Source organism: Tiliqua scincoides, chromosome 4 (genome assembly GCF_035046505.1).
Source record: "Tiliqua scincoides isolate rTilSci1 chromosome 4, rTilSci1.hap2, whole genome shotgun sequence".
Lineage (NCBI taxonomy): Eukaryota > Metazoa > Chordata > Lepidosauria > Squamata > Scincidae > Tiliqua > Tiliqua scincoides.
This window is the reverse complement of record NC_089824.1, coordinates 24412079-24435666: the sequence shown is the minus strand read 5'-3', so window position 1 is coordinate 24435666 and position 23588 is coordinate 24412079. Positions and strand designations below refer to the sequence as shown.

Genomic DNA, 23588 nt, shown 5'->3' with positions numbered 1-23588 from the left:
TTTTACCAAAAAAAAAATCTAAGGTGGCTAATAATAATTCTCATTAACACACCAATCAAACCAAACTATCAGTAAAATATTCCCAAGCAGAATAATCAGTGAGCAGATTATTCACATTTTTTCTGTGTTTATTCAATCAACAGAAAAATATAGAGGATCTCCACATTATTCAAAGTCATACTGTATAAACAGGGCTTTTGTCTAACATGCACTTAAGCTAATTCCTTTATCTGGCATTACATTAATTTATGAACCATTATTTCAAGTTTCTCGCAATCAACTATAACGTTAACAGTTGCAGATTTGTTAATATTTACACTAATTCTTTGCTTGCTAAAATAAATACACAGATTGCTTACAGTCATTCTACCTTTTGGCTTCCTAAGATGGTTGTGGTATTAGGCAAGGTGGTTAACACCTCACTTCATAAATTCATATCTAGCGGATCAAGTCCTTTGTGTACTTGCACACACTTTGTTTTAATAGCTATTGATACTAAATGGTATGAAAATTATGCCCCATGTAGAAACTTTATGTAAAGCCCGAGTTTCTCTTAACTCATGCAAGAGTGAAATAGCTACTCATGTTAAATATATTGCTATTCCAGTATAGCTCCCTTCTGCCTTTTTATATAAGCAGCTCCTTGCAACAGACTTCTTTAATTTATACTCTACTTAGATCATTTATGCTGGCAGAAGTGTATACAAACTTTGATGCAAAACAGAACTTTGCCATACAAATCCACTGAAGTTTAAACGCAATGGTGTTGAAATAACTCAAGACTACATATGTTCACTCCAATAAAAGCCAATCCAGATTTTGTCTGGCCTACTACTCTCTAGTTTACTGATACTGAAAAAGCAATGATCCTGTGCGCAGCAGAGAACATGAAAGATAACCCTTCAACAATGTCAGAGGCTGAAAACCTATTGCACTCTGACAGAAGAATTCCAAATTAATTTTAAGAACAAAAAAGGAGACATTGCCCCACACAAACCTCCAGGAAGATACGATTCACTTGCTGTGTCATCACCATCATCTCCATCTTCATCATCACGGCTCAGTAAGTTGTTCACTGCAAGATTCACATCAAGATTCGTCCGCTGGAGTTCTCTTATAATGACACTTCTGGATTTTCCTTGTAAAACCACTTGTGCCTACACAAAATAAAATTCATATGCTAAGTGTAATAGTCCCCCCAGTGTGATTTCCATCTACAAGAATGACATTTTCTAAATTAAACGGAGTATAGCAAAACTCCAACAGATCAGCACCAGGACCTAAGTGGTACCAGATTATACCAGACTATCAGGAGGTGCTATCCTACCCTTGATAATCCCAAGAAACAGCATTCCTACTTAACATTACTGCAAGGATCTAGTTACAGGATGACTGCTTAACTTACTGCCAAGACACTCAAGTTGTGCCTGAATGGCTTCCATAGCTTGTCTTAGTGACACCACTGCTGAGCCAAGTGCCTGTGCAAGGGCTGACGAGATGGGGAGTATGCTCCCAAGCTGGAAATGCTCCTGGACAATGTTGGTTCCTGACTATCAAGAGCGCCAGAAAATCTGAGATTTAGTGTATTATGCTTAATTTTCAGGAGTCAAAGATCAAAAGTTATCCCAAGAAAGTAACCATCCGGACCTTTTTTTAAAAAAAATTGAAATTAGCTTCTCTGTGGGTCAGCCTACCTTGCCCTAGACCAGTGGGTGATGGTGGCGACATGATCACCATGATAGCAGCACTGCCAGAAATAAAAGGGTTGTTTTTTTTAAGCTTACCCCTAGCTGCACTAGACCTCTGGAGGGTGTGGGGAGCCCACAGGCTCCTCTGCAGGACTCCCCATGTCTCAAAACAGCTAAAAAATGCTAATGCAACCACTTCCAATTTCACAATTGCAAACTGGAGTGCGCCGTGAAAGATATTTTTAGCTTTTCCAAAGCACAGGGAGCCCTGCAGAGGGGTGCACTGAACTCCCCGCACTCCCTGGAGGCCAGCAATGGCTGAGGAACATTTTTTTTAAATCCCTTTCTGTCCCCAGTGGCAGTGTGATCAAGTTGCCACCATCCCCTCTGCCCCTTAAGGGGGAAGAGACAGGGATACCCAGGCTGGTGCGTAGTTTGAGAACCACTGGGTTAAAAAAATTAAGCCCTTCTACAATCAAGGTCACAGCATTTCTCAGATTTCTACAGCACCCTTACCCCAGTTTTACTTCATTAAGTTCTCTACCACTTCCTGACAAACAGAATGGGCAGCAGCCATGATGCTCCCTGCATAAGTATTGTTATGCTGCAGGCTTTTGCAAAGAAAATAAGTCTTTTCGTGCATGAAGGATATCAATTCATGCCACCTCTGCAGCAGAGCGCAAGTGATCATCAATTTACAATAAAAAAGTACATCAGACAGCATTTTAACAGAAAAGCTTAACTTCAAAACACAATGCAAATTGAAGAAAAGTTCCAGTATTTTGTTTTATTCTATATATACTTTTTAAAATGGAAGAGGGACCGGGGGGGGGGGACAGACTGGAGGGAAAAACGTAATTAAAATGATACAAACATGGCAAATCAGTAGAGCCTGAAGAAATTTACCCACTATCATTATAGGAACAAACATGTAATCTCGGAGCAATTATCAACTCTCTCCAAGAATCTACGGCCAATAAAAGCAAACCTCAATGTCTAGAGAGCAAGCTCTTTTATCTCCTAGGAGAAAAAAAGAACATGCCTGGAGAAATACTGATCAATTAACTTATTTTTAAAATCCTTTCCAACCCACCTGTTCACTACTGCAAAAATGTTAGCTAATGCAAAAACTGTTTCATTTCAAAACTCAAGTATTTGAGATAACTTCAGGGAACATTAAAAGTGGTGTCACATCTCTCATAAGAACATAAGAACAGCCCCAGGCCATATACCCATCCAGTCCAGCTTAATGTATCTCACAGCAGCCCACCAAATGCCCCAGGGAGCACACCAGATAACAAGAGACCTCATCCTGGTGTCCTCCCTTGCATCTAGCATTCTGACATAGCCCATTTCTAAAATCAGGAGGTTGCACATAAACATCATGACTTGTAAGCCATGTCTCCAATTGTCTCCAATTGACAGTGCTGAATTTTTTTCATTCACTAAAAACTACACCAAATATCTTTCAAAAGTTGATTCAAATATCTTATTCCAAGATCATAATCAGAATGTACCCTCAATCAACATCTGCTGAAGCAGATACTCACCTTTCTTTCTCCATCTTTCCAATAATTGCAAACATCTTCACCTCTGACTCCATTATAACAGTTAAGAGAATGAATCATTCTTTCTCAAATAGGCACACAGCAATATCTCCAATAGGGTGGGGGGCACACTCACCAAAAACTGCATAACACAGTACTAAAGGACATGTTCTTGAACTATGACATAGGAAACTGGTGCTGATTGGTCTCATACTATCCAGAATGTACTATTCCAGTGTTTTCCAAAATGTGGGCCGGGACCCACTAGATGGGTCACAAACCAATTTCTGCTGGGTTCCCATTCATTTTTTTATTTTTAATATATTAGAGTTGATGCTACCATGGTATGTGACTGCATCTGGGGGAAACATTACAGATCTGTACTTTTAACAGGCTATGTATATGCTTTTAACAATGATAGCAAATGCGACTTTCTCCTGGGTAAGTGTGGGTAGGGTTGCAGTCGAGAAATATTAAAAATTTTCCTGCTTGATGATGTCATTTCCAGTCATGACATCACTTCCGGTGGGTCTTCTCAGATTCTCATTCTAAGTGGGTCCCAGTGCTAAAAGTTTGAGAACCACTGCACTATTTTCATTGGATACAACATCTGTCAATACGAGAGAGGTTCATACCTGTGAAATGAGTTCTTCTGGAATAACAGATGCTGGAATTACTGGTTGGGGTTGACTACCCAACAGTCCAGATCCTCTGTCACGTCCTGTTCGAATAACTCGTGTTTGCCTCCGAGAATCTCTAGCTCCAGCTGATGATCTACCTGAGGATCCACCTCCACTCCCTCCAACACCTGAGCTCCAACGACTTCTGAGGAATTTTTTTTCAAAAGGCAACATATCAATGCATTTGAACTAATTAAAAATATATATTTAAATTTCACTGTCATCTAAGTATCATCTACATGACCTTCATAACACAATTTATACAATTAAAGCTAATGCAAAAAATTATGTCTTTTCATATACCACAGAATGTTCTAAGCATCTGTAAGATTCCTCTGGAGCAGAATACACATCAAGCCTTTCAACAGAATATCTTTACTTGTGGCTTTTCTATTGATTATTCCATTCAATTTCTGATATATTTCAAAGAACTACTAAGCCTATTTATGAGCAAAAGGATATTCCACATATCCAAGAGCCCATAGAATCTGTCACCCTACAAATCATTACAATATGACTTTCTTTTAAATTAAACAGCATTTTCTCTGAAAAAAAGAATAGCAGTTTTTGGATTGTTTTAGACTAATGCATCCTATGAGGGATGTAAGAATTATGGATTGTAAGAATTATGTAAGAATAGTAAGAATTATGAATTGCCTCAGAAATATTCTTCCTTCCTTTGAAATCAACAAGAACCTGCTCATCTTAAAACACAGTTAACTTTGATTCGTAAATGCAAGATCTTTCTATAAGTTGGGATTTTTCTTTTAGGACAGTGGATCCCACACTTACCAAAGTCATGGAACACTTCTTTTGCAGCAGCCTCTTCTTCCCCATTCTCCCAGGTGCTGCCATGTTGAGATCAAGTGAGAATCTTGTGAAATCTCTCACAATCCATAATAGCAGCACCCGGGAAAGCTGGGAAGCACCAGGGACATCCCATGGCAGGCATGAGTTCGCCACAGTGCCATGAGACACCATGGCACACAGTTTGGAAACCACAGCCTTAGGATGAACCAGGCGGTTTTTTAAGTTTAATTTTTTACTGACTACACTTGACATCAAACATGAAGCTGTTCATCTATTTTGCTTGACTTTCTTGAAACTGAGACAGTGAAGCATACCAAAATAATGCAGCAACATAAGACAACAATAATTGCAAGTTTGCTACCAACAAACTGGTTTTAACTAGAAATCCAATAATGGTTTAACTTTCAAATGTACTAGGTAGTATACACCATGTTGCGCCCACAGAAGCTGTACAAATACAAAATCATCTTCCCCACCACCTCTCCTCTTAAAAATCCCCAAATAGCCACTGATGAGTATCATAGACCCTTGGTAGTGGCATGGATCAGGGAAGCAAACCCCCTGGAAGCCAGAAGGGGAACAGCTAGCAGAAGGTGGCTTGCATGCGCAGCCTCCAGGAGCAAAATGCTCTGCATGCTACTTATTAGCTTTATCCCACAAGTTTGGCCAACAAATGTAATGGAACACCGGCTGTGACAAGCCCCCAGAACTGCTGCTGCAAACATTTTTATTTGTTTTTAATATTAGTGCCACAATATGAAAGATATTTAAGCAGAATTGTGGCATTAAATCAACATTATTCCCCTAAAATTATCACTATAAAAAAATAACATTCTGAAAGGACTACCCACAGTAAAATCAACTGTTGTATGAGGGTTGAAGTAAATTACAAACTGCTCAATTAAACCTAGAATTTGAAGGAAAAAAATCAGAAGCTGCTTCATAGCATTTTTTCCCCAAAACTAAACTAAACCATTGCTGCATTCCAATGGTCTTCATACATGAGACAATGTTATGTGTAGTCACACATAACCAAGAATGGTACAAACAGGTTGCAGCCTCAACCCTACCAAAACTTACCCAAGGGTGTTGCCTGCCAGTCTGCCCAGAGTTTCAGAACCAGACAGAAACCATGGGGAATCACTAGTCCTGCCTGGCCTGGATGTCCTTCCTGCCCCTGAGCCACTGCTCAACTTTGAACTGAAAGTAAAAGATGGTAGATCAGTCACAATACAATCCCAAATGGGTTAAAGAACAAAGCCTGGAATCCCAGGTTTAAATTCTCAGGGATTTAGTCTGGTAACACACCAGCTTAAGCAACACCCTTGGGGAATCTTCAAACCTTAACTGCAGGATATGATGACTACCATGAAAAAAAGAAAAAGCATGCAGAGCATGCTTAACACATTTGATGAAAAACAAAATTTCTTATTAAAAAAAACCCTTCGGTATCAACAGTCATGGTGAATCTGCAGAAGTATGTCTCCAAATGAATGAATATGCATTAGATAAGCTAATATATTTGCAAGTCAATGCCAAGCCATTAACCCCATATCAACCCCAACTTGAATATGATAGTAATTCTATAATAAGAGCATTTTAAACCAAACAAAAATATGGATCTAGAAAGTATGCCCTGTCAACATAAAGAAAAATGTAATCTCATGCTTGAATATTTCAGGGTACTCTATTTCAGAACTCAAATGTATATTATTAAATACTGCGTGAATTATTTTTAGCATTTTATTATTCCGTTCCAACTTTTTAATATACAGATAGGTTATTGGCCATAATTATTCACTAAGGTATCTAAAGCCATTAGCAACTTACAAAACCAGGATGCCTGGAAACATGATTCCACCACCCACCCCACATTTATTTTCAATTACAGTTTTAAAAACCTATGATTATTTTACAAAATAACTGATCAAAAAGTAAGATTTCTGTAAACTATAGAACAAAAATTATCCTTACCCATCATTATTATCAGGTTTACCCAATTCCAATCTGTCTGGCTGAACTAAAAAGCCAATCCTGCAGACTCTACCATCCTAGATTTAAAACAAGAAAAAGTGTCCAATATGAAATGAAGTCAAACAAATTACAGAAAAATCAAATTCTCTGTTGCCAGTAAATCTGGTGTAATTGAGGTTGTGAAAATTAGGTTTAATTTTATTAACAATATTGTTGTCTAAACATATTTTGAACAATTTACCTCAAGAAGAAATGCAGCATGATTTGGTCCAACCACACACTGTTTAATAGTAGCCTGTTCCAATACATTCAAAGGGGGGTGGCTGAAAACAAAAAGTGAGCATGTGTAACATTTTTTAAGTCTCTTAACACCAAGAAACAAAAGAAAACACATGGCACATGGAATGTACAATGAATAGATATAACATCCGAAAATGACTTAAAATACATTAGTTGAAACAGACTTATTCTCAATCATTAATAACAGAAAATGAACAAAATCTTAATGAATGCTTTTTATTTCAACTGCTTAGTTGCAAACCGTTATGAAGTAGATGCTTAGGCTTTTTTCAAGTTTATAAAGACAGGTATTATCATGTCCTCACATGTATTTGTTGATATTTATTATTTTACGTACATTCAGTCTTGCTTAAAAAATGAACTCAAAGTGCCACAAATTTGAGAATGTTTCAACATGCAGGACCAAAAAGGATCTGAGGGCTGTGACCCATGGGGTGGCAGTTCATATTTCAACTGTATAATTCAACACAAGTGTACCTTTCTCTAAAAAAATGAGACATGGACAGAACTGAGATGTAGGTAGAATTGCAGTTCTGCTGCAATTATTCTGGAGACCAATGAAAAGTCCAACACAGAGCCACATCCACATGACACCATGTCCAAGGCACCCACTACCCACTCTTCCCTCCCACAGTTGCCTACCTAAATGACTTGGGCTATGGTAACAGAGGGGCAACACGGATTCTGAACCAATTCCCTAAAGTCACTTTTTCCATATCATGACCACCTCTAATGCCACCTCACCTGTTTAAATTGTATTTGTTGAGTTTCTCCGAAACTTCCCTTAATCTGCAAGGAAAAACAAAATCAAGCTTCAATAAATCAGCATATGTTTCTTGCCACAGTTTACCTTACAGCCACCAGATTAATTTATAGATAACAGCATATAAAAACTCAAAAGCCATAGTGGCAAATGAGCAGAATTTCCTGATCAAGGAAATGGGACAACTTGTAAATATTAAAGAGTAGGTGATTGTTGTTAGGCTACTTTAAAAATAAACTAAGAGAAACATAATTAAAGTGGAATCATCTGCATATTGAAAAGTGATGAGAACCACTGTTTACCCGCTTTTCAACAGAACTGAAAAATCACTCAAACAATAATATAAATATTCAACTTTTTCATACTAATCTAAGTCCAATTCTAGCACTAAACTCTCCTTCTTACTTTCAGAGTTCTCTCTAGTCTAGTATCCTTCAACTCGGCATTCAAAATCAGAAAAACACCTTTCCATATTTCCAAGATATTCTTCAAATGTCCCCTGCTCCTTTAAATAACTTCACTCTTCCCCCCTTATTGTTCCCTCTGCGCTTGAACTGCATCTCAGAACACCTGCATAATGCCCCTTGTCAATTCAAATCATTTCTCAAAACCAAGTTTTCACAAAACTTTAGTGCCCATAGCATTGTGTAATTAATCCCAAGCACATGTAACTAAAGTTACATTGCATGTACATTGCATTCCCCTGTCTACTTCACCTCCATTTCCTTCCTATTTGTCACATTATAGATTGTAAACTCCTTAGGGCAGGGACCTGTCCTCTCATACTTTGTTGAGAAAAAAAGGAAATGGTTAGTATTGTATAAATAAGTCCAATGCGCCACTGACACCTGGAAGTCTCCCAACTTCAATATGCATGCATGCAACCTGTCTCCTTGTTTGACCACCACCAAACAAACCTTTTCATGCACTGTATGAATGGAGATCAAGAACACTATGCTAACAGCAAGAATGCAGAATCCAACATTTCTTCTGTTTTAATCAATGGAATGACCAAGGAAAAATACCACTTATGTTTATAACATTTAAGGCAAAATTGGAGTACAGGTTTTCTCCCTCCACTGTATCTCAACGGATCATGGAGTGCACAGTTGCAGTCTATTAGGCCCACAAGTAAGATGGTATTTAGGCAGTAAGGCCCACAAGTAAGGTCACTATTTCAGGGCTGGGGAGCAGCAACCAACAGAGTCTGCCATTCCCACAAGGAGGCTGTTCTCAAACTCTCAGGGAGCGTTTGAGCCTCAGTAAGTGTGTGCGGGGGTGGAAAGGCGGCAGCAACACGATCCACTGGATCAGTGGTTCTCACATATTTAGCACTGGGGTCCACTTTTTAGAATGAGAATCTGTCAGAACCCACCAGAAGTGACATCATCAAGCAGGAACATTTTTAACAATCCTAGGCTGCAATCCTACCCACACTTACCCAAGAGCAAGTCCCATTGACTATCATTGTTAAAAGCATAGAAGCTTCTTAAAAGTACAGGTCTGTAACATTTCCCCAATGCAGTCGCATACCATGGTAGCATCAAGTCTAATAAATTAAAAATAAGATGTTGAAATGAACAGGGACCCACCTGAAATTGGCTCGCGACCCACCTAGTGTGTCCCAACCTACAGTTTGAGAAACACTGCACTGGATCATGCCGCTTTGGAAGGACACAGGGGCTTGCTGCCACTTACCAGAGCCTGAAGCAGCCTCCCAGAAGTACAGGGAGCCACCACATTTAGCCTCCGCAGGGCTCCCCACACTGCAGAGTCCGTAAAAATTGCAATCACAACCACCTTCAGTTTTGTGAGCGTGAGGCTGCGGAGGCGACTCCCCGCAACCCTGGAGCGTGCTGCAGGCTCTGGTAACTGGCAGCAAGACCCTGCACCCCTCCAAAGCAGCATGATCCCATGGACTGCATCACTGCCTTCCCCTGCCTATAAGGAGGCAGAGGCCAGGGTTCTCTGACGCCGCGGTTTGAGAACCACAGCCTCAAGGCAATCTGCAGGAAAGTAATCCAGAGTTTGGTGCACACCTCAACACGTACACCTCAGCTGATGCTGCCTTTGGCGGGCAGGTAGTGCAGAAGGTGGCATGGGGTCCTCTGAGTAATTTCCACCCTTAGGGAGGCACTGCTTGGATACATCTCAGATGCTTAAGGCTGAATTCCTCTTCTCAGTGGTTCCAAGGTGGCTCAGTCTACTCATCCTAACTGATTGAGATGTGCACATCTAAAATTGGAAGGGAAACACACTGATCACAGTGCAGTGATATCCCCATGGAACATGGGGAATTCAGCAGGATCCCCTACCTTGTACATAATTTTTCTGACAAGTACCTATTGATGGCCTGTGTTTGTTCTTGTTCATGTATTCACTGATACATGGCGATATTCATGATGCCTGTACCTGTCTGGGGGATCTGGAGAGCCCGTCCTCATTCAAAAACTTAGATCATCTGACCCTGCCTGCTAGGGCAGTGGACCTTCCCAGATGCACAAATCTGAGCTACTCTAGATCCCATGAAAAGGGGAATTCACAGGTAAGCCCCAATTTCCCCATTTATGCAAGTACTGTATAGAACAGTGGTTCTCAAACTGCAGGGTCGTGACCCACCAGTTAAAGTTACACTTGCCCCATCCCTTTAGGGGGCAGGGAGGAGAGGCAGGGAACTGATCTCCAGGATTGCGTCCCTAAGGGGGGCATTTTCACTTACTTGTCTCAGTGAGGGCTGCTGGAGGCTGCAGGAGATATGGGGAGCCCAGCGCAACCCTCAGCACTGCTCCCTGAGGCTTGGAATCTTGAAACAGAGCAATTGCAGTGCACCTCCTGCAAATAGGAAGTGCTTTGCAATTGTTCCTGCAAACAGGAAGTGCTTTGCAATTGCTCCAATCTTGTGTTTTCAAGATTCAAAGCCTTGGGGAGCACTGCGGAGGGCTGCGCTTGGCTCCCCACACCTCCTGCAGTCTCCAGCAGCCCTCACTGAGACAAGTAAGTGAAAGTACCTCCTCTTCCCCCCCTTAGGGACTGCCTTTGCCCCACCCCACAAAGACTTACTGTGGGAGTAAAGCTCCCTCAGAGTTTGAGAATCACTGGTATAAATTGTTCCCTATATGGAAGAGAAAGTTAATGGAAGTGCCATTAGCTGCCAGTACTTTATGCCTCAGTACTCACATTCAAGGTGACAGACTTGCTAACTTCACTCATTTTGAAAGACATTCATACAATTCACTTGCCTTTTTTCTTCTCATATCCAGACTTTTTTTAGATATAAAACCAAACTATCATCAGAACAGGAAAAAAACAATTGGCTTAAAGGCAGGAAAGATTTGGTATCTCTCCATTCTGCGTTGAAGATTCAGAACACATGTTCTCTTTGTGCCATTTCTCCCTCTTTTTCTGTTCATAAGTGTACACTTGATAGCATAAGAGCCCTTATAAAACAGACTCATGTTCTTATATTCTGAAACACCTCCTTTATATAAAGGATAGCAAAAAAATGAATAAATGAAACAGTTAACATCAAATGTAATAAGATCAAAAGATACAAGTGGCATTTGTAATAGATCTCTTTTTTGCATTCTACCATTTCAAAAAATAAAATGATTGAACTTTAAGAGCCTAACTCAAGTGGGGGAAAACCACTATACAGGTGTGCCCCCCTTATCCATGGGGGTTCCATTCTGGAACTCCCCACAGATACCTGAAACTGCAGATACAGGTGACCTGTCCCCATGGTCTGGACTCTCCAGATGTGAGGGGAGCCTGGCTCCTCTCTCCTCTGGAGGGACGCCTGAGCTCAGCAGAGGCCGCAGACATTCGTCCACGGCCTTTGCCACACTCAGACTGAGCTTGACAGCTCAAAACACGTGACTTCCGGTTTCTTGGAGAAACCGGAAGTGACATTTTTAATGCTTCCCCAGACCTCCCAATTCCTTATAAGGCATTAAAAAGTCACTTCCAGTTTCTCTGTGAACTTGGAAGTCACATGTTTTGAGCTGCCAAGCTCAGTCTGAGCCTAGCAGATGCCTTGGACAGACATCTGCAGCCTCTGCTGAGCTTAAAGGCTCCTCTGGAGACGAGGGGAGCAGACCTTCCCTCACCTCCAGGGGGGGCGCACGGGAGAGTGCCTGCAGATCCAATCCATGGATAACTGAATCCACTGATACTGGTTCCATGGATACAGGGGCCCACAAAAATGAAAAAGCAAGAGAACTGTGGCCCTAGAAGAATTCAGAGCAGTGTTAAAATAAGTTCAAACGTTCTAGGTCACAATTCAAGTAACCTACCCCCTAACACAGGGGTGCTCACACTTTTTTGGCTCGAGAGCTACTTTCAAACCCAGCAAGGCCCGGAGATCTACCGGGTGAAGGAAGCGTCTGACAGACACCCCCTTTAATGTATGGAGCCCCTGCTGGAGTCTAGTCAGTTTCGTCAGTTTTGTTGCTGCATGCCTGAAGAACAGCTAAAGTGTCAGTTTCAGTGTCAGTTTAGTGTCAGCTAAATATGTCAGTTTCGTCTAGTCACTAGACGAAACTGACATATTAACAGTTTGGAGAGACAGGGCTCTGCGATCTACTCATTTTGCCTCGCGATCTACCGGTAGATCGCGATCCACCTATTGAGCACCCCTGCCCTAACACTAGCCACTGCTGGACTGAAAATGTGGGGAGGGAGAAAAACCAAAAATTTTTCCAATTCACATCTGATCACCTAGATGCTATTCTTATAGCACAATCCTATACATGTTTACTCAGAAGTCAGTTCCATTAAGTTCCATAGGACTTACTCCCAGGGAAGTACATTTAGACTGCACCTATATTCACTCTAAGCAAAAGTTCTCAAACTATGAGTTGCAAACCAATTTTTGGTGGGTCGCACACAAGGCTTGCTAGGGCACCACTTGGCCTGTGTAGCACTTGATGCATCTAGGAGCAGCAGAATGCTGACAGCCTAGACACTTCAGCAGTGGGAGGAGACGGCCTCTGCTCCCTCTCTGCAACAGGACCTGCCAGATGGGCCACAGCCAACAAGGCTCTCACCCAGACAAGTGATGGGAAGGGGTGGAACACTGGGGCAGAGTGCATGATGTGGGTGATTCCCTTATGAGCTGTGGGAGCAGCTAAAGGGATGGGGTGATCAGGTGGGTCGGGATATATTATCTTTTGAAAAATTGGGTCCTGGTGCTGAAAAATTTGAGAACTGTTGCACTAGCCAGATTTTACAATTATATTGAATTCAAAGACCCACACACAAAAACAAAGCGCCATTTTACACTGCAACATATACAAGATCTGAAAATCAGTAACATCACTTAATACTGCCAAACCCTATTTTAAAAACTTTGATATGAATAGAACTTTTCCCACTGAAATGAATGTAATAATTGTATTAATCCAGATCGTCACTGTAAGGGCTGTTTTCAGGAATGAATTAGGTTGTAAGTTTTTTCTTTACTTGTAAGTTTATTTTGTGTATTCATTTTTTTCCTTGATAAAATTAAAACAGATGAAGATAACAAGGGAAGAATGTATTTCAAACTCATGACTGTCACCTAGAGAATTGATGTGGGGCCAGAAAATTTTCCACTATTTTAACATGGAAAACATTCAATATGTAAAAGTGAATTGTTCATAAAACAACAAGAATCGTGAACGATACAATACCAATACAATTGGGCAGCTTCAGAATTGTAATTTTTTTTAGGTGACTATCCATAGGAATTGTATGTAAAAACATTTATATCTCATATAATCACAGAAGGAATGTGCTAGAAGAATAAATTAAAACCAGAAGTACACATAATCCAAATGCTAAGTAAGATCTCAATTTATGTAGGACAACAAAGTTTTTCCAGAAAAACCCACAACACTAGGACATTCATAGAATTACAGCAGATCTTGGCAACCAGTCTTTTAATAAAATAAGACTGTCAGCCTGGCTTAGTTATGGTTTCAAGACAGAGCAAAGTCTAGAAATAGGCAGAGCTTGAAGTCTCTTCAAGAGCCCAGATTTCAACAATGGGTTCTACATGCCTGCACTGGGCCAGTGAGACGAAGCCAGCCAGTCTCATTTGCTTCAGACTCTTCTGCGTTAGAAAAGAAAAAAAGATCAGGGTGATAAACTGACAAATTTTAAAAATGTAAAAGGATGCAGAACAGAACAGATTGTACAAGACCTACTATCTCCATATCATAAGTGCACATACGTAGTTCTGGTACTGTCTCTCTTATACTATTTTTCCACAACTGTGACACTGGGGGGAAAAAGTTTGAGTGCTCAGAAGGAAGGGGTTTCGAGAGACAGATTGTTCAAAACCCTGGCTCAACTGTATTACAAGCAGTGTTAGGTCTTGCTGGCTGGTGTCTCGCCTTTTCTAGCATCAAAAAGATAGTAACTTTTAAGCCGTAATGGTGGAGACACAGATTACACCCATTCATTCAATCCCCACAGATCAGCTCTCTGCTAAACCAAACTTGTAATTAAGCAATTGCCTAGTTGGCTATGATGACTGCATCTAGGTAACAAGGTGCATGCCCACTACACAGAGGCCAGACACAGCATTCTGCAGTGTTTCGGCAACTGAGGAAACAGCAGTGTCCTATGACTGCTTCTGTGAATTTAAGAAAGTGTACATACACTCACAGTGGAGACAGCCCAGACTCTTGCATAGCTTTCTGCCTTCTGGATTTAAGGACAAAAGGCAACCAAGTTCAAGAAGCCACAAGAGTAGTATCTCACTCCTATGCTATGGAAACACAGGACCTTACTAAAGGCAGCTGCCTGTTCCAGTTCCCTCCTGTTGTCTGGATTAATGAGAAAAGGCAATAAGGGACTGGTAAGACAATGGCCTTAGCAGTTAGATGTGAGAAATACAGCACAATGCTACAAGTGGCTGCCTAGCTCATACCCTTCTTGCCCTCTGATCAGCAAGGAGTCACAACAGCAACCAGATGAGTTCAGACAGGAAATGGACAAACGGTGAATAGTATCAGGGAACAGTCACCCAAGATTACAGGCATCCCCCCTCCCATTCACAGATTTGGTTATCTGCAGCCTTCCCACACCTATTAACATAGTTTAGATGCTTATAACTGTGAAAATGTTTCTTCCTTTTATAGGATGCTATAAGCAACATTTCCCCTGGGGGCTGGGGATAAGAATAGGCCCTCAGTTTGTACTTGTCGTAAGAGGCGACTAAGCAGCCACCGGGTAGATGGGACTCATCAGCCTGGGAAGGCAGCTCATCTGAGAGAAGGAAAACTGATCCCAAACCTCCACTGCCTTGTGGCTACATCCAGTTATGGAAAAGGCTTCAGGAGTCAACCTTGAGGCAAAATCCGGAGCCGGAGTCCCTGAGGCAGTTCATGGCTGAACGCAGTCACGTTCTGGCAACTCCTGCGACGCCGCTGGAACCAACCTATTGGCCTCTGCCTTTCCATTGGACCATTTCAGCGACGTGGAGAGGGGAGATTTGCTGCATGGGTAACAGCCTATCCTCCATACCTACTTTACCCAGGCTTCGCGCACTGGAGAGGACACCGTTCCAGAACCACCATTCAGAGCGTGACACCATAGTCTTCCGAGACTGAAGCATGCCAACAACAAAGCAACATTATACTACTAGACAGTGGGAATAGGCCTTCAGCCAAGTAACGGGCCAGCTATGAAAGCACCTCAGCAGGAGTTCACAAAATCTTGTCTGGGCCTCGAAGCCAGCCAAGATCTGTGCTAATCAAGAACTACATGGTTCCCTGGGACAAGGAATGGATTTTCTCCAATGTTATGAAGACGTTCAGACACACCCAGAGCATCTCTGAGTTCAGTCAGTGGAAACAGGCAAGTCTTCACTTCTACCCCAATACAGTTTCTTTTAGTTACAAAATAACGTGTTTTACTGTAGGCTTCCTAATATTATTATTATTATTATTATTTATTAACAGTATTTGTATACCACTTTTCAACAAAAAGTTCAAAGCGGTTTACAGAGAAAATCAAATAACTAATGGTTCTAATGTATAGTAACTAATACTAATAGCTATTTGACGGCAGAAGAGAAGTAAGTTCATAGGACTAGGAAAGGAAGTGTTCGTTAAATGAAAGATATTGGTTCTTTACAGTCACAAATATATGGCATCAGCATAAAAGAATGGCCATCAAATACTATGGCCATCAATTCCTACAGTTGAGATTGAGGAATAGCTTCCTTCAGACTGGAACCCCCCAACAACCAGTCACCACAAACTGCTCTGGCATTATGGAAAGCAAGTAAGGAGCTGAGGAGTGAATGGGCTAACACCAAACTAACGAACACCAAAACATATGCCTAACATCAAAACATACGCCTGCCCGCTGCCTGGCCAAGAACAATCCTGGCCTGTATGGAAATCTAAATAGATTGTGTGCTAGGGTAGGAAAATAAAGGATAATTTAAAGAAATGGGGTTTCCCCATAGAAGACACTCTGTATGAATGTGAACAAACCATTCACATATGTTACAGTGCATACTGTGCCCTTCAATATGCACAGAGGAAGAGCTTATGTTGGCACTGGGGAATGTTATTGAAGTGGCCTGGTATTAGGTGAATGATATCTAGTTTTAACCCTTTATGAATAGTTATTTTATATGCATAAAATTACAACTCTGTAGGTCCTTTTCACACGAATAAAGAAAGAAAGCATAAAACAATGAGCCATAAATTAGTACCACTTCACACATTATACGTAGGTATCTAAATATATAAAATGTGAATAAAAAACACAGGTAGACTCATCAGAAAGCCAGGATTACTGTAGCTTTACATCATGTGTTGCTCTGTTGGTAACAATTTTTGTGAACTAGTAACTTGTTTATTTGCAAGACTGTTTTACTGATTAAAGAAACTAACACCAAAATACCCAGTCAAAGAAATATCTGAAGTATAATTATAAATTATCTGCTTTTTCTCTATGCTTTGTTTAATTTAAAAAAACCTTGTTTTAAATTAATGTACTCTGTTTTCAAATTCTTACACCAAAGTTGTTCCCATCTTTTTTAGGATCACAATGTAGTCTAATTTGGATAGCAAATACAAGTTCTCAACTACAGGAAGTGGGGTGGGGGAGGAATTATGAACACCACACAGAGTACAATATAATCATGCTGTACAGTCTCCATTCATTTCAATGCAATTTCATCAGAAACACCACAAAAGTAACACTGAAACAAATGAATACATTATAGTAAATTTCATAAAGCCCAAAAGTCAGATTCCACACATCAATTCTCCTTCACAAACATTTGAACAAGAAACTTTTCTTCTAGTGCAGTGGTTCCCTAACTTTTCCAGCTGGTGGCTCTCTTGACTTACTGGGTCACTGGTTGTGGCCCCCCATTAGGGTTACAATCCTACACAACAGTATTTCTCAAACTGTGGTTCGGGACCCACTAGGTGGGTCGCGAGCCAATTTCAGGTGGGTCCCCATTCATTTCCATATTTTACTTTTAATAAATTAGACTCAATGCTATCATGGTATGTGACTGCATTTGGGGAAATGTTACAGACTTGTACTTTTAACAAGCTACTATGTACATGATTTTATCAATGATAGTAAATGGGACTTACTCCTGGGTAAGCATGGGTAGGATGATTAAAAATTTTCCTACTTGATGATGTCACTTCCGGTCACGATATCATTTCCAGTGAATCCTAGCAGATTCTTATTCTAAAAAGTTGGTCCTGGTGCTAAATGTTTGAGAACTACAATGTATAGGGTGGTGATTATTTCTCGAGGATTCCACAGTTCCCCTGGCTGGTTTCAGTGGCTCCCCAGGGAGCAATGGCTCAGAGTTCGGAAACCACTGTCCTAGTGTATCCTAGTGTATCCTAGAGGCCACACCCAAATACAAGCTCTTCTAGACCTTTATGTGTCAAACTTTGGAAGATTTCATCAACATAGTTTAATGGCTACAGCAGTGGGTCTTGCACATTTAGCACCGGGATGCACTTTTTAGAATGAGAATCTGTCAGGGCCCACTAGCAGTGACATCATCTAGGAACATTTTTAACAATCCTAGGCTGCAATCCTACCCACTTACCCAGGAGCAAATCTCATTTACTATCATTGTTAAAAGCATATACATAGTACCTTGTTCAAAGTACAGGTCTGTAATATTTCACCAAATTCAGTCGCAGAGCATGGTAGCATCAAGTCTAATTTATTAAAAATAAAATATGGAAATGAATGGGAATCCACCTGAAATTGGCTCACTACCCACCTAGTGGGACCTGACCCACAGTTTGAGAAACACTGGTCTACAGAATACCCTGAACAAGTTATACACAAACCTTTTGAAACAGTGTCAGAGTATTTTGAGAAGGTAGGAAGCAGAACTACCCACTAGGGGAGACATGAGATACTGCCAAGTCAGTACCTCATACCAAATTTTCCCTCACCCCAATCATGTAAATTACCATGCACTGCATATTGTAACATCATGATATTTGTCCGTCATGTGTGCGTCCTTGCACCTGACAGGAATCAGAGAAAATCAGAACATCAGAAAAATTTTATTATCAAAAAAATAACATTATGGCAGGAGATAAGCAATACTAGACAGTAGCTAGACAGATTCACATTGCATAAGAACAGCCCTGCTGGATCAGGACAGAGGCCCATCTAGTCCAGCTTCCTGTACATCACAGTGGCCCACTTCATGCCTAAGGGAGCACACAAGATAACAAGAAACCTGCATCCTGGTGCCCACCCTTGCATAAGCACATTTACCACCAGATTCTAATTTCACCCCTCCCATACTGAAAGCACATACAGTACTTCTTCAGGTTCTGCAGATAGTCTAATTTAACAGCCTAATTCTAACATTAGCCAGGTCAGGAAATAAAACATGACACACCAACTGCTGCACAAGGTAACATCATAAAGGATATTACATGCCAGTATTGCAGGGAAGCTGTGAAAATACTGAAAGAAAGCACACCAACACAAACATTTTGGAGTAAGGTGCTAATGCAGTTTCTCCATTTGTTACACACTAAAAATGCAGTAAGCAGTCAAGTTTTGCTCCTACCTTAGACATATAGCAGCAAACATAGTCAAGAAAGCTATAGACTTACATCACAATTATTACTAGTTTTAAGAATATTTATATACTGTTCAACAAAACATAATTCACAAAGCAGCACAAACAGTTAAATAAATTGTACTGCACTCCATCCCACCCTCTCGTGCTTGTGAAACAGAACTAAAATCCTGCTTACTTCAAAAAGGGGGAATCCTCATTTCCAATGGGGGGAGTCGGGCAGTGCAATCCTGAGCTGCCCGTTCCACCGGGACTGTCACGGCGCTGAAACAGCTTCTGCAGCATCCTATGTGCAACAGGGCTGCTGCTGGCAGCTCCTCAAGGGAAGGAGACTTTTGTCTCCTTCCCGCAGGTAAGGGAAGTAGCCCAGCAATGGGGCTTCTCGATTCTGCGGCAGCCCTTGGGCTGCCATAGAATCAAGAGCCTCCATGTCAGGCCATGCAGCCCAACACAGAGCTCAGGATCCAGTGGAGCTGAGCTCCACCAGTCTCACCTTCCTCACACCCCACTCCCTTCCCCAGCACACTTCCATCCAACCCTCTCCCCACCCTCCCCCCTGGAACGCCTCCTCCCCACCTCCTCCCCACCTACCCAGTGGTTCAGGTGACTGCTGAGTGGCAGAGTACCTGCAGTCCAACAGTGCTAGCCCCGCACCTGCTGGCGCTGGACTAGCTCTGGCGCTCCGCTGGTGCTAAGGGCTCGCAAACAACACGTTTGCAACAGTGCGCAACAGTGGTAAGCCAGTGCAGTGGTAAGCCAGTGCACACTGCTTATGATTGGGCCCTAAGAGAGGTAATGAGTTAAGAGGCACTTTTTTCAAGAAATGTAAAATGTAATCTAGATTTCCTCTCTGAAGTTATCACGATTACAAGTCACAGACATCATAGCCAAAAATTCTGACTCAAAAACTTGTGCAATATTAAACATCTTTATCCTTCGCAGAACAAATACTATATATCCAAAATACAACACTAACATCACTCATCTGACTTCGGTTTTATCAGCTCAAGATACAATTGTTTTCATGTAGCAGTGGAACAGGTGCTCAAACATGCCATGATTTTGCCACGGTCAAATTTTGATTGTCAACTAATATGAACAAAATTGCCAGTGCAACAAATCAAATCAAAAACAGTGAACATTTGCATCTATTTTTAGTAGTGACAAATCCCTATAATAAAAAGGGCAATATTGAATCACTACCATAAATACATATGAGAACCCAATTCACCAATTTCTTAGCACAATCAAACAATTCTATTACAGATTTATAAAATAATTCTTGGTAAGTCATAAGTGCTTGTCATTTCATAAGGTGTTACACATTGACGTTCTTATTAAATGCAATATTTTAAATGATATATCAAAATAACTTAGTACTGGGTAAAAACAGCTGTTATTTCTCTTTACTATCACAGCTTTGTAAACTATAAATATTTCCTTCAGCCTTAATCTAAAGCAGAACACCAAGTATGTTACTAAGAATTTTTAAAATCATTGCATCTTCATAGAGTGTGCTTCAAATTTCAAGAAAAGAGGAATGCAGCTGGAAAACATTCACCATTTGTGCCCAACACTGCACATACACAGTGCACATACACAGTGCAGGGATCAAATGTGTACACCTGTGGGTTGTGCAGGATTACCGTATAAAACACAAAAACACTACAGCATAAACTCTAAAGTTACAATCATAAACATGAAAAGTCCCACTGAGTCCAGCAGGACTTGCTTCTGAGTGAACATTTAGGAGACATATGTAGCAGCAGTTATACAAAGATGCTAATCTACTTTCTAGTCTAAATGCTAATCTACTATCTAGTCTCACACCATCAGAATAATATCTCCACCATTCTGCAAGACTACTCAAACAACATGCCACATTCATAGGTATTACAGAGGTGGCAGTCAATTTCTTAGATACTCCTCACAACTGCACATGACAATCACTGCAGTGTAAAATGTGTCACCGGGTCATTTAAGAGGAAGAAGCCACACCCTACTGACAAATTTTAAACTGCAGCCCCTCTTTTTAAAATCAGGCAACAGAAGTTTACATGAGGTGCCCTTCTCATACTGACCTACATTACTCACTCAGTACAGTAGCTAGCCTTCCAAACTCAGATGACAAGACTTTTTCTAATATGTTGCAACCTTAGCTAAATTACTAAAATAGGTCTTTACAATCCCTGTAGCTATCTATTTCACATACACACATGTGCAATGCACACGCACACACAAAAAGAGATTGTGTTAGCTATAGCACCTTTACTTTTAGATTGTATTATGGAAGATCAACATTAGAAGAAACCTCACATAACCAGAGATTTAACATTTCCATTATCATTCCAGATTGTCAGTGCAATCCTGTGCACACTCTCTCAGAAGTCCCACTGTGTTCAATGGGGCTTACAAGAAAACAGTTGTGTGCAAGATTGCAGCCTAGTACATGTAACTGTTCTAAGATTGCCAACCCCACTAAGACTGCCAACCCCAATATACTGTAATCTAGAACTCTTTCTATATTGTAGTAACTTCCTCTATATCTACATAAACATAACTTCTATATACATCAGGGACAACAAAGTTTACCAGATAATCTGCACTATCTTTTCCATTGTATTCGTGCTGCTCTTACACGCGTATTTAACTCTAAAATATGTTTTTGATGTTTGTATCCTGGCCTAAAACTGACAGCCAAGTTCTTCTAGATGAGCTTGGGAAAGCCCTGTCTTGACTGTACAAAACCCATCTAACATCCCAGAAAGGCAAAAGAAGAAATGAAATTTATTTTCATTTCAGATTCCTATTGGTTTTAAGGGTGTTAGGTCACAGCAGAGACCAGAAGCATGATGCTCAGCTCCCAATGCCCACATCACAACCCTTGAATTGCCACCCTCAACTGAAGTTCTGATTCATGTCAGTGAGAGGTCACCCCACCCTTGACAACCCAGAGGCAGAAACCAATGAGAGACACAATTTCCAGCAGCCCAATTCTTTGCATCTATATTCAGGCTACAATCCTATCCACACTTACCTGGGAGTAAGCCCCACTGATTATAATAGGGCTTACTTCTAAGTAAGGATGTGCAGGATTGGGCTCTGAGAGGGTTCCCTGTCTTGAAAGGGCTTTGCAATCTGAAAAGATGCAGGAGGCTGCAATCCTGCCCACACTTACCTAGGAGTAAGCCCCATTGACTGTAATAGGGCTTACTTCTAAGTAAGGATGCACAGGATCGAGCTCTGAGAAGGTTCCCTGTCTTGAAAGGGTTCACAATCTGAAAAGATGCAGGAGGCTGTAATCCTGTCCACACTTTCCTGGGAGTAAGTCCCACTGGCCATAATGAGATTTACTTCTGAGTAGGTATGCCTAGGATTAGGCTGTGAGGTGGCAATCCTTCCACACTTACCTGGGAGTAAGTCCCACTGACCATAATGAGACTTACTTCTGAGTAGGCACACATAGGATTGGGCTATGAGGCTACAATCCTGCCCACACTTTCCTAGGAGTAAACCCCATTGGCTATAATGGGTCTTTCTTCCGACGAGGCATGTGCAGGATTGGGCCCTGAGGCTGCACTCCTGTCCACTCTCTCGTGGGAGTAAAGCCCACTGACCACAACGGGACCGACTTCCGAGGAGGCGTGCACAGGGCAGGGCTCTCCAGGGGATTCGCCCTCCAGCCAGCACGGCCGGGATCGCAGCCTTCACGAGCCCTCCCCTGGCCGGCCTGGAGGGGCCGGGGGTCCAGTGGCAGCCTGAATCGGGGGGGGGGAGACACCCGCCAGGCCCCGGAGCTCCTCGCAGGGCTCCCCCTCCAGCCAGCCAGCCAGACACACGAGGCTCCTCCCCACGCTCGAGGCTCCTCCCCCTCCCGCGCGGGGGGCTCCCTCCCCTCCCCTCACCGGTCATTGAGCTGGTCCTCGGTGCCCGGCAGCGGGTGCACCACGAAGTGGATCGATGTCATGTCTCGCTCTCTCCCCGAGGGAGGCGGGCGGGGGCCGGGCGCGGCGGGGGAGAAGGCGGGGGAGGAGGGGGGCCGGGGAACGCGGCGCTGCCTCGCGGTGTCGCTGCGACCACACTCGGGCGCCTCCTCTCCGCGCGAGGGAGGGGGCCGGGCGGGGGCTCGCGACGGCGCGGGAAGGGCTCGGTCAGCACCCCGCTCCCACACGCGCCGCCATCTTAACTTCCAGCGGCCCCGCTCTTCCCTCCCTCCTTGAGCCGCGCCGGGGAGAGGGGGGCGGGGCGGTGTCTCCGGCTCCGTCGGCGAATGGCGGGCCGCCGCTCAAGGCGAGGCCGGCCACGTCGATGTCAGCGCCGCGGGGATTGGGCGACGCCGCCAGGCTGGGCGTGCTTACGTCACACGTCCGTTGGGAGGGGGAGGGAGTGTGTGAGCGAGTGGGGCGCTTCAAGCGCTCAGAGGGAATGTGCGCGGCGCGAGGGCTGCGCGTCATCGCCGTCTGTTGGGGGGGCGGGAGGAAGGCGTCTGCTGGGCCTGTGAGGGAAGCGGGGCTGGGGAGAGTCGCTCCTTCCCCGAGAGGGCAGGATGACAGCGGGGGAGCCCCACCTGGACTACACCACTGCGGGGCGTGGGGGTCCCTGGGTCTCCCGGCCCCCCCGCGTGTGAGCAGTCCTGTCAGCAGCACAGCCTTCCGTCCATGTGCTCCATGTGCTGTGGGAAGCGCTGCCCCCGCCGTCCTCTGTGCGGCGCCTCCACCGCCACTCAGAGAGAGAACATTGTCC

At 42.6% G+C, this 23588-nt stretch overlaps 1 protein-coding gene across 6 annotated transcripts in view; it reads right to left on the bottom strand.

Annotated features, from left to right (window-relative positions):
• UBR5 (ubiquitin protein ligase E3 component n-recognin 5) overlaps window positions 1–23032 on the bottom strand; it is a 106671-nt gene extending 83639 nt beyond the window's left edge. For 4 of the 6 annotated variants that reach the window (XM_066626283.1, XM_066626286.1, XM_066626285.1 and 1 more), the window contains exons 1-7: window positions 22751–23032; window positions 7744–7788; window positions 6941–7022; window positions 6700–6776; window positions 5806–5925; window positions 3871–4060; window positions 998–1157 (exon numbers count right to left, since the gene is read on the bottom strand). In XM_066626283.1, the coding sequence (XP_066482380.1) occupies window positions 998–1157; window positions 3871–4060; window positions 5806–5925; window positions 6700–6776; window positions 6941–7022; window positions 7744–7788; window positions 22751–22812 (736 nt within the window). In that variant the 5' untranslated portion in view covers window positions 22813–23032. The remainder of the gene's footprint in view (window positions 1–997; window positions 1158–3870; window positions 4061–5805; window positions 5926–6699; window positions 6777–6940; window positions 7023–7743; window positions 7789–22750) is intronic. The other 2 variants (XM_066626284.1, XM_066626288.1) reach the window with 2 other exon arrangements.
• Window positions 23033–23588: the final 556 nt, after the last annotated feature.